This window comes from Amphibalanus amphitrite, unplaced genomic scaffold (genome assembly GCF_019059575.1).
Source record: "Amphibalanus amphitrite isolate SeventyFive unplaced genomic scaffold, NRLGWU_Aamphi_draft 000049F_arrow, whole genome shotgun sequence".
Lineage (NCBI taxonomy): Eukaryota > Metazoa > Arthropoda > Thecostraca > Balanomorpha > Balanidae > Amphibalanus > Amphibalanus amphitrite.
The window spans coordinates 587,043-599,190 of record NW_024881545.1 but is presented as its reverse complement, the minus strand read 5'-3'; the positions used below and the strand labels follow the sequence as shown (position 1 = coordinate 599,190).

The window sequence follows — 12,148 nt, the reverse complement described above, 5'->3', positions numbered from 1 at the left end:
AGCCCGCATGAGATAAAGTTGCCTGTCCAGCCCGGAAGGGGGTGGCGGTGTGGAGGAGAAGGATTTCAGTATCCTGAGGATAGAAGCACGGATAGGTGAGTAATTCCGCCCTACACTCTCAATCACTCCGCCTGTTCTGCCATACATCAGACCACCCAAGGGACCTTTCCTCTCTCAGACAGCCAGACCATCCCTCTCCGTCCCGTAATCACTCCGTGCTGGCCCTCCCACACAGCGCCAACCAATCTACCGGGCCGCCCAGTCGTGATCCAGGTCCGAGATACGCGCCTCCGCCGAGAGCCCGAGGCCGCAATACTGCTCCGATTTCGTCGCTCCACCGCCGCCGGCCTGCCCGCTCGGCCGCCCCCAGACTGTCCGTGGGCTGCGCTCCCTCTCTGCCCGTCGCTCTCTCCAGACCAGAGTGGACAGAAGAGCCGGCCAACACTCCGCCGGTAATATTTATCGAAATCGATACAGAGCAGGCCTGTATAAGGCCGCTGTCGCTGGTTGTCCAACCCAAGGCTCTATAGAAGTCCAACCGCTCCCGGTGGGATGAAAAAAGGATCGGCCGGCCGGCCGACCGGGCTGGGGGCGGCAGTGGCGGTGCGCCGGACTGGTCGTCGATGAAAGTGCCGGTAGGGATGGATTAGGACGGTGCGGTTGTCCCCTGGGCGGTCGAAGAACGGCGTCGTGTCTCCTATACCGATGAATGGGGAGCTCAGGCGATGTGAGGCTCTTTCATAGAGGATGAGCGAAATGATAAGGCATCACCGTACTATCCAAGCTCCCATGAGCGATTATGGGAAAACGTATGGGTGGTCTAATGCCGTTAATGACATATTTAACCGCCCCGAGCTGTTTGTTATATGTACATTTGTTTTGGTAGTAGGAGTCACAGTTTTGAAGTCTAGGCGCTCTATAACACAACTCATTATCATCAAAATGTGTTCAGCCTGCACTCGTCAATAGTCATTCATGAGCACCTTTCCTGCTCCATATTGTTCTGTGGATGTTTTCACTGTCTGTTGAATGCTGTTCTGTGTGTATGATTTGACTATTGTCTTCTGTGAAATATCACCGATAACATGTACAGTCCACAGCAGAAGTAATGTGGGGTTTCAGTCATGGGTATGTTCTGCTTCTGAAGCTTAGGAACGATTAGCCAGACTACAATGAAACTTTGAATGTAGCTTATATGTATCCTCACCCTTGCAGCTGCAACTTTAGCTATTGACATATTCTTTTCGATCACTCCGCATTAAACAATCGCCAGTCAAAGCCAACCGTTGAGATTGGTAAAACCCTGCATTACTTTAGCGGTGGGCTGTACACTTACAGCCATGCCTCGATTTTTGCCTACCACCAACTGACCCCGCCGTTTTTTTCTGCCCAGTCTCTGCACAGTGACGACCACAGCGGTCTGGAGCGGGCCCTGAGCGCCATGAGAGACGTGGCAGAGTACATCAACGAGGTGAAACGCGACAACGAAACGCTGCAGATCATGAACGACATCCAGGTACGGGCGGGGAGGAGAGCTAGCTGACCCACTGGGCAGAAACGGTATGGGAGGACTTGGATCGTTACAAGGAAGTGTAATTAGTGGTGTTGTTTGTGTTCCGCGAGGCTTTTGTGGAATTTTGTAGGCGTGGCTCGGCGCAGTCTCGCCACGTTTGTGCTGAGTGACGGCGTGTTTTTTCTTCTGTAATTGGCCTCTCGCCATAAGAGGCAGTCGGCTGCGTTTCTTCCCTGGATTTTCTGCGACACGGCCCGGCCTCAAAGGCCGCTGTCAGGAGCAGCCACAAGGAACGCCACCCGAGTGTTACCTTTTAGCGACGACGTTACCATGCCGTCTGGCTGGCCATTTTGCTGTAAACGCTTTCCTGTTGCGAGTATTTCTGCTCGCTTCCGGCGAGTTATATTCGTCCGTCGCGAGTGAGTGGAACGAGCAATGTGCGTAATCTTTGCGGCGCAAATGGAGTGCGTCTCCCGGTCAGTTTCCGTCCCATTGCTCACGGCGGTCCCTTCCACCAGCTCCGTTGCTGAACTGTTGTTGTGTCGGCCGCCCGGTGCAGTCTGAAAGTTACCTTTCTTTCCATCTAATAGTTAGCGATTGAATTGAATTATATTGTAAAGGAAGTGGGATTCTCTGAGTTGAGGATTTCTTTTCTTTCCTCGGTCCGGAGATTGCACAGCATTAAGCTCGCTATCGAGTCTCACTTATGTCTTTCTATTCTGATTTCGCCAGCAATCCATTTTAGTTACCTGGTCGGGCCTGTGAACAAGTTGATTGGATCCCACATAGTAACATTTGGAGCGAACTAAGAGCTCTAATTAGTGCCTGGTCCCTAGAGAACTCACAAAGTAATTAAGCAAAAGCTCCATTGCCTCCCATTCTATCCCATTCCATCTTACCTCAGCATAATCGAAGACTCTGGTATCTCTGGGCCCTCCGCTCCTCTCCCCAGCACTAATAATATGCCCCCATCACCCCACTTGACCTTGACCTCAGTGACCCCAGCCGCCGGCCGCCGCCCCGCGGTCTGATCCACGACCCAGCGCTCCTCCCTCCCCAGCCTCCCCCTCCGCTGCTGCCGGGCAGACGGTCACGGCCCGGCACCGTGTCTGCAGCCGCGGGCGGTAGGCGTTAGTCTCCGGGCGGCCCCACTCCCCTGCTTATCGACCAAGCAGCAGCAGCCGCCGCCGCTGTAGCTAAAGCTATTGGCGGTAATGGTGGTGTTGGATGTAATGTTATTGCTGCCGCTTGTGTTTTTCGTTCTGCTCGTCAGTTCCATCGATGCCTGCAATCGCGAATGGGAGGGGTTACATGGGTAGAGAGAGCGAGATGACAGACAATCTTGCGGGCAGACAGAGGCAGAGAGAAAGACAGCGAGAAAGTAAAAGAGGAACAGTGGCAAGCAGGGTAATACAATGACGAGAAGGGTGGGATGGCCTGATTCGCGACATTTCCTCTGTTATTCATCTTGATTGCGTCATCGATCGCAGTATCCGACCAGACTCTGACACGAACAGCGAATAATGCGTGGTGGCGCGTGCTTTTGTGACGGCCTGTTGTGTGATCCGGTTTACATAATATCGTGCATTCGAGGTGATCTGACCTAGCGGTCCGTTGCAGAACTCGATTACCGACTGGCCCCTGGAGGACGGCGCGTTCCGATCGGTTCGCGACTGCGGCAGGTTGCTCAAAGATGGAGAGATCAAGATCAAATGTCACCCGGACAATAAGATGAAGCTGAGGTGAGTTCTCAACCGGTGGCGGGGAAGCAGTCACGACTGCCGTAGTTAGTCCTTGCCGCTCTCTAGGTAGTTAGCATTCGGGCGGAGATTTTGGTGGGTCGGGTAGACAGGAGACAGGCTATGTTAGACGGCTAGTAAGGCACGCCATCTTAGCGTAGTGTAGAGTTGCTCGTTAGCTGTAGCAGCTATGCAAACTACCCTCTCCCTGTATTTTTCTTTTCGGCTCGCTGCTGAACAAGTTTTGAGGCCCTGTCTCACGGGGGTCTTAGCTATAAGTCAGTGTTTAAATTTTGCAGTCGTTTGGGAAAGCTTCTGGAAAGGTCGATCGACCCGCGACGCCACGCTTCCGCATGGCAACAGACGATCCGTATCAGTTGGAATCTCGGCAAACCTTTACGCTCCGCTGCGGCGTTTGCCAATATCCAGAGTAGTGGCATTGCTAAATGTGGGGTCGCCGCATGAAGTCGTGCGTGAAAAATGAGGGTTTGGCTCGATTGAAGACGGTGAAGGCACCGAGTTCTTTGTTCCCATGTCATACCTCTGACACAAGATGTTAGCTACGAGTTGTTTAGTTTGGTTTGGGTCAGTGCTTGTGGAGTCTCTTTATACAATGTTTGATTTTGCTGACTGAGTCTGGATATCAATATCCTCCAGCCTTCCCTCCGATCGTTTTAGTTTTACTTTGTTTCCTTCTAGTCACAGTTTATCTGTGTCGTATTTTTCCATACATGATCTCCCGCTATTCGTGCTTGCGAAATACTTCTACTGATATCCGATTTTATCCGTTCTTCCAGATATGTGTTCATTTTTGACGAGATTTTCCTAATGTGCAAGTCGACTAGGGTGAGTAAAATCGCGCATCCCGTGTGATTTGTGCCTGTGGTATAGACCTGGCGTGCATGTTCTTTGATCAAAATTATCTGGGTTCTGGCCAAGCTGTTTTGGAAGAAATCACTTACGAGGCATATTTGTGATAACCCGAGTGATGTAATCAGGGACATACAAAGACAAAAACAGTTGCTGTTACGGTATAATGTCAGGTGGGTTGCCGTTGCGTTTATCTTCGTGGCAACATTTTACTTTATAAAATTTGATTCCGATTGTTTCACGCTTTGAAACGTCCGAACCGTCGTCCTGAATCACAGCTTATGTATTTTGTAATTGTGCATGATGTGAGCATCTTGTGAATAGGCTAAGTCGCCCTGTGTGTTTTGCACGCTTCATTCCCACAACATTCCGTGCACTTTGGTAACCGGACGTCACACAATTACTGACCAACGCAGACGAGCGCCTGCGATTGTATGCTAACTCGCATGGTGATACCACCTTCACTGTGCTGTCTTCTCGAGACCGCTAGCATGACTCGTAATGCCGATGCTGCTGTTTCCGATCGAGCGTCCCTCGCATGGTGTACAGTTCTGTCATTCCTGTGTTGTGTTCCTGAGTAGAGTCCCTCGCTATTTGTGAAACATTGGCTGTCTAGGTGATATCTCAGTCCCACGCACAAGGGGGAAAAGCTCAAATTATTGAGCGCTCAAAATATTGAGCGTGTGACGTCAGAGGCTCCCATAGGCGTAATGCTGAGGGCTCAAAAAATTGAGCCGTTTCAGGAACACGTTTTGCAAAAGCAACTCGCAACACCTAGGGAGAAATGGCAACACCCTAGGAGAATCACTAATGATGCAAAACAGATTAGGCTTTCATATTTTTCACTGCTCAAGCTTCAATGATTGGGGGAACACCAATTTATAGGTCGAAATCTTACGGCATACCAGGATGACTTAAAAACAGGCCAATATTTATGTCGAAATAAAAGTTATTTTTTGTCCATTCACGTTTTTTTCTAGGGTTCTGTTGGAAAGAGCATTTTTCATACTACCCAAAATCAGTTGGTGACATACCAGGGAAATAAGCTAAAATTAGAGCGCTCTATTTATTGCTCCTGCCCCATGTTGAAGAGATACCCCTAAAAGCGTGATCTTTTATCGGCCCTTACGCAGCAAGGCAGTAATTCTCAGACCGGTGGATGGTATCAATAGAAAGAGAATGCGTCAAAGATTAACATGAATTAATTAAAATAACATTCAAATGTTAATTAAGCGTGGAAATGAGTCCCAAACATAAGCTAATTATTGCTCCTACCTCGGCGACGGCGCTCCCCGCAGTCAGCGGAGAAGCTAAAATAAAAGCCACCATCCTCCTCCGTAAGTCAATTTTAGAGCGGCCGAGTGGGCCGATGCGGGGCCACCAAACTGAGGTGAGACGTGGCTAGCAATTGCAAACTGCCATAGAAATCAATATCTTAAGACGTACAATATGGGATGATTACTCTGAAGCTGGAGTGAAAGCATGAGTAGATTGCAAGAAACGAAATGCATAGATTGGTTGAATTATGTACAATAGGCACAGCTCAGATGAAGCCATTTCTTTGATGTTGACATTTGACATAACCCTTCCTCTCCTCACCTATATGACTTAAGTACGTTGGCAGTTACCGGCATAGTTTTTTAGCACGAGTGTAATTCGCCATCGGACCGCAATGCATGTTGCTAGGCTGCTGCAATTACAACGAACATACGAATACTGCCTTCATTTGTAGACGTTTGTTTTTTAGGCGGTCTTTGACGTACAAGGGTGAAGGGGGCATACCTGTCGACAACTTGAGTTTCTCCGAATTTCAAAAACTCCCAGAATTTCAATTCCTTATGCACTGTTGTAGGTACAGCTATGTTCACAAGTTTTCGTTTCCTCCTGCTCTAAAAAGGATGATATTTGTCGATTTCGTGCGTCGCTGATAGAAGGGTGCGTTTAATAATTAGGCCCAACGCTTTCTGCATCCGCGAGTACCTTGAAAAGGGAACAACAGTTTCCATTTATTACACTATGGGACAAGTGACAAAATGACCACTGCAACACGCATGAAACGGAGCTCATATTCCTAAAAATGTCTACAATCACTTCTTTTCTGACACTATTAGCAAATACCATCTCAAGTTAGGTGGTTGACAGTCAATGGAGATCTGGGGAGACTGAGACTGAGTGATGCCAATTCACCACTTAACTGATAATGAGGGCCGAGGGAAGAGAAACATGCAACATGCACAACTGACAGCTTGACAAGTGACAAAACACTACCACTATTGCGCAGTGCACAACAAATTACAGCAGCCAGCCCAAAAAAATGCTTTTGGTGGCTAATTGCAAAACAAGTCACTAATAAATGTCTTAGTTGCAGCTGAACACTGCACAATGATCACACTGTTCACACATTGAGTGAGATGCCACAGGTGGTTTGAATCACACTTTGGTACAACTGCAAATCTGAAGTGTTGTCATGAGGTTCATGCCTCCATGATCACAGCACCTTGGTTGTGGTTGGCATAACACTTGTAGTCTGCAGAGTTCCACATGAACTGCAGACACCTCATCTGGTGGTCTTCATGTTGCTCAACTTCTTCAGGAGGCAAATGTCGACAACCCAGCGGAAGCATGGTCCTGCAGAAAAGAAAGGTAATGCATAAGGTACAAACATTATCTGCTGAAACAGCCCCTTCTGTTTGCTATTATATAAACTTTTAACATAACAACACGTATTCCATGTATATTACATTTGTTGAAGTAAAATACTGCCGGCTATTTCAAAACCAGAAAATGAAATTATATTGTGGCATAATTCACATGCTCAGCTATCAGTATCAAATTATAAATTAATTTAAAATTTGGCATATTCTATATAACACATTCATAGAATATTCTACTTCACGTCACAAAGACTCACAATCTTTCTGTTGGGTGTTTGATTGACGCATTAACTAAGTTTGTCTTAGGTTTTATTATTGCAAAAAATTCATATTGCATTATTGTATCAAAATACTGCCAGCAATAACAAAACAAGAACATGAAATGTCAATGAGCAAGCCGCCTTTCCTAAAAATGGATTACTTTGAAAAGAATTTTAGTTTCTTTTAAGGAAAAGGAGAAATGATTATCAGGTAATTATCAAAACCACTCAACCAGCAAGTGGCTGGGTGGTTTCACAGCAAACATCAAGCCAAAACATATGCTTACATTTATCTAACAATTGAGCCATTTGACTACACAAGGATATGTGAGCAAAATAAGAATCCAATTATCCAATGTTGACTTCCTTGCAAAGTTTATGCCTTATTTTATGAAAATGTGTCACTAGAATATGATACTTATCATCGAATATTATTTAATTTACGATTTATTTCGATCGGAACGCACATGGAGTTCCGCGCCATTTTCGTCGACGATGAATATGATCGTGTTTCATGAAGAGATAAGGGGTTTCAATGGTCTTTCAAAGCAATAATTTGATGCAAAAATGTGTAGGAAATAATATAAAGCTGGTTCAAATGGCCATCAACCATTTAAAACACCGAAAATACTCACAACTCCGTCCCGACGACCACGAAGCACCGCGCACGCCACACTACTGGCACAATGCCAAAACTGCTGTCACAGCAGAAATGTTTTTTTTTCTCGATTGCAATTGTGGAATTATTTATTAAACAGAAGATGATCTTTCCGAAAAACCGACTGATTTCATACACAGATGCATGGATAATAAAAAAATCCCGGTAAGTTTATTCGTATTGTTTTGTCGATTTTGACATGCTCCTAGTTTGCAGCCATATTTCGATATGTTCTACAGGGAGTTCAGAATTATTTCAGGACCAATCTTTTCCTCATTCATTTTCCCGTCGATCATGAAATTTTTAGAGCGGAACAATTAGTTTCCAGGCGGTCCGAGCGGTTTTCGTGAGAAGGGTGCAAAAATCGGCGTCATTTTTAGAGCCTCGACACCAGCTCAACACAGGACCCTATGGGAGACGGTGAAGTAGCGGGAGCAATAAATAGAGCGCTCTAATTTTAGCTTATTTCCCTGGTGTGTCACCGACTGAAATGATTGCGATTCAATTTCACAATACCAATATCGGAGAATATTTTTCATTTGGCGGCGCCGTTTGTTTATTTCGTCGCGACGTCTCCGGTCGCGTGGTTGTCGTCGTCCTTGTGTTGAGGGTAAGTTTTTATCGTGTTAGTTGTACTTAGATGTTAAAAGGTACACTGAAAAGTTTGAATATGCTGTGATTTTAAATTTGGAAACACGTAAACGTCAATCAATTCACGTTTTCCTCGATTTGCGTGCAGATAAGTAACTGTCGACGAAAGTGGCGCCATCCGATATGATGTTTTGAAGGAAGGAGACACAACATATTTACGTGAAAATTTTTGTTTTTTAGTGGTCTAAGTGCTTCAAAGAGGCTGTGAATGTTTTCTTCACACAATTTTTCATTAGTTATGATGAGGTAAAAGGTAGTTTCAGTCTTAACTTTCATATAAATGACATTAAAACATATGATAGTCCACTGCTATCAGTGATTGAGTACCTTGATATTTGGCATTTCTTATTAATTTGAATGTATTCTCTATCCATATGTCCTGATAGTAAGTGACAATACTCTGCCAATATGTTTCCATAGTTTTCACATTCTTTTTCCAGTCCTTTACATAACATCACAATTTATAATCAACAAAACTCAACTCCTTCATTACTTCACAACACTGACAGCGTGACAGACTGACAGTCAACTATTGTGTGGGTGAATGCTGAAACAGGATAGCCACTTTGCTGACTGGCTCGCTCATATGAAATAAGATAAAAATGATCCTTTATATCATTTCCATCTGGAGGATCGGAGTCAACGGAAAAGGAAGGCCACTTTCAAGCCTCAAGGCCGCCAGACGCCAGTCGGCAGTCACCACCAAATTTATAATTGATTAATTCATTATTATACTTTGAGACCCTTAGGTCACTGGATCAGCATCACATTTTCAGTTTCAATATAGTAAAGGTTTTTATTTGTATGATGTGAAATATTTTCCTGAATCATAATTTAATTATCCCTAGGTACCTGGTAGAGGTTTTGGATTTAATGCTCATTGTTGGTGTGCAGTCAGGATTTTTTGACAGGTCCAGATAGGGAATCCTGAGCAATTTTATAGTAAAGTGGTCTCCTTATAATCACCACACATTTTATTAAAAGCATTTGCAGAATTCATTCAATGAAGAATTTTATCAATGTTGCACCCATTTCTTAGACGACCTAGGCTGCATCTTTTTTTTAGTTCCTGTTGTATGACATATTTTCCGTTTTGTTCCACTGCATAAAGAAAAAAATCGTTTGAGATCACCAAACAGCTTTTCTTTTTCTGGCAGGTCTGCACAACCAAGCGGTCGCTGGCGAGGACGTCGGCCGTCTCTGTGGGTAAGGTCATCTGCTGAGCCTTTGTGGAGATCAGCAAGACGTCACTAAGATGAAGACTTCGCTGGAGCAGAAGCCGCTGACCCGTGTCCGATCGGGCAGGTCATGCTCGACGGCACGAGCCACAACTCGAACGACTCGGTGACATCAACAACATGGTGGAGCAGGTGAATGAGTTTGGCGACGTGTTGTGCGACTGCAAGAAGGGTTGTCTGCGTGTTCTGGCCGGCGGAGCGGCGACGCTGCGCAGTCTGTGCTGGCGGTGAGCAGCTGGCCGTGGTGACCGCGCGCGCTCACATGCGCCGACAACCTGTGCGGCTTCGACGGCCCGGGACAGCCCGATGCCGCCTACTATGCGACGCCGACCGCGCACTGTCCGCACGGCCACATGGAGGTGTGCCCGCGCCTTTTGCCCGCACGCCGCTACCTCGCAGCTGGTCTGCAACCACGCCGTCGCCGCCTGTAGCCCGATAACAAAACGGCTGTCTGATAATGCCGCGTGTTCTTTGTGATGTTGCTACTGTGATCGTTGCTACTGCTGGTCTGAGACTCGATGTTTCCATTCGTCTTTTACATGTTAAGGATTTGATAATGATAAGCTTAGTCCGAGCTTAGGTCATTTATATCATTTGTTATATGGCATATTTTGGATCAAAGCAGTACGACACTGCCTCCTGCTTTTGTGATGTATGCTGGCAAGACGCAGGTTCCGGTCGCAGGTCACCCGGACCCGGTTCCAATGTGGTCGGGCTGGCATGCGATAATGTGATGTTGTTTTGCTCGTCTCTGTGTTCCACACTTGATGATGTTTGTGAATCTAACCCACATTGTATAGTATTTTTGTTTGTTTGCGGCCGATGGCCTTGTAAGTTGTAACTGTGGCAATACAGTTTTTCCTGCTATAATTCTCCAATATTCAAGGGTGGGTGGATATCTCTGTATTCACGTATTCCCTTCTCCCAGTACAGTCAGAGAATATCAATTACAGTATTCATACGGATTATTCAAGCCTTGTATAATTATTTGAGGTGTGCCGAATCCGAAAGACCGATAAAACTACTAGCGGAAAATGTGACATGATGTCATGGGTTTGTGAAAAGTTTAGGTACCACGTAGCATTCAACTTCCTGCATTTCTGTTTCAACTCAGTTTAACGTATTTCAACGAACATAACATCAAAAATGGCAGCCAGTACCGGCTTCACCTGTCACGGAGAACGCTCAAAAAATTGAGTGTAGATGCTGGCCGGCACTCAATTTTTTGAGCGCCAGCTGACTGTCCTCTGTCGTGGCGCTCAATTTATTGAGTATCGCGGTCCCGAACGACAAGTAGCGCTCAAAAAGTTGAGCGTCTTTAGGGCATTTTCTTTCCAAAAACACCGATGTAAATTATCACGGCGAGTGTTCGAGAAGAAACCTTGTTGCTCTCTCTTGCCATTGATACCTTATTTGGATACGATATTTGCCGTAGTGTGACGCTAAAGGCATTGTAAAATACCATCGTTTCGCCTATTCCTTCATAATGGGGCCCGCTCAATTTTTTGAGCGCTCAATTTTTTGAGCTTTTCCCCCTTGTGCGTGGGACTGATCTAGGTGATTCTACGCTACTCTGAAGTCTGATATGATGATATCTATATTATATACCTCTGTGTATCGTGTATATTGTATAACTCACTCATGCCTGTGTGCATGTGGTGTATGTGCGATGTGCATGTACGCACGATGACCCCGTGACCCCACGATGTGTTCCCCGATAACCCCACCCTCCCCAACCGCCCCTGCCCGTGGCGGCCGGCAGCGCTCACAGCTTTTCACCACCCCCAAACGCTGGAGCGCCGGCAAACTGGACGAAAAGGATGCGCTCGCTCTTGTGAGTGGGTGTCGGAGGGCCGTGGCGGCTCGCTGACGACACCTCTGCGCCGTCCTGCCCTGTCGGATTTTGTCCTGCTTTGCGTCGTTCTGTCGTCATAAGCCGGCTTTTTGTGGCTTAATGAATCGCGCACTAGTCGGTTGTGGTTGTCGCTGAGGCATTGATCGCCTCATGGATGTAAAAACGCGTGTTCTGTGACGTCAGGGGAGTTGGTTGCGTCTCGCTGCGGCTAGGAACGTATCAGAGCCGCTTAGGGGTCGCAAGTCCGTCGGTCGCTGTGCATTATTGATGTCCATTGTCCCAACTGCTAACGTCTGTTGCGAAACATTCGTCACTCCGTGAGTGTGATGTCCGCGTATTTCGAACGCCGGGCTGTCCTCGCTTCCAGCTACGTGCGATGTGGGCGCCTGTTTCTGCAAGTATCAGTATCCATGAGGAGTTCGCAACGTCCCGAAATCCTTGTGGGTGGCCCGTCTGTATTCAGTGCCCGTACCAATATCTGCAACTGTCAGCGCAAAGGACGCGCCAGGAACTCAAATGGGAGCCCGAACTTTTCTTCTGCTATAGTAGGCGTCTTCATATGCCCCAGTAGGTTAGGAATATCTCGTCATTTCACAGTGAATTCGATTAGAGAGGCGCATCTATTTCTGACTGGTTGGGCCATCAGATCGTTAACGTGCTATCTTTTAGAGAAAGCTACACCCGAAATGCATTAGACCGGATCGCCTGTA

The 12,148-nt window shown here is 46.5% G+C and overlaps 1 protein-coding gene across 15 annotated transcripts in view; it reads left to right on the top strand.

Annotated features, from left to right (window-relative positions):
* LOC122377701 (protein vav-like) overlaps positions 1-12,148 on the top strand; it is a 45,820-nt gene that overhangs the window by 18,793 nt on the left and 14,879 nt on the right. For 6 of the 15 annotated variants that reach the window (XM_043358042.1, XM_043358039.1, XM_043358035.1 and 3 more), the window contains exons 10-13: positions 1,394-1,516; positions 3,134-3,255; positions 4,050-4,098; positions 11,346-11,417. In XM_043358042.1, the coding sequence (XP_043213977.1) occupies positions 1,394-1,516; positions 3,134-3,255; positions 4,050-4,098; positions 11,346-11,417 (366 nt within the window). The remainder of the gene's footprint in view (positions 1-1,393; positions 1,517-3,133; positions 3,256-4,049; positions 4,099-11,345; positions 11,418-12,148) is intronic. The other 9 variants (XM_043358044.1, XM_043358046.1, XM_043358045.1 and 6 more) reach the window with 2 other exon arrangements.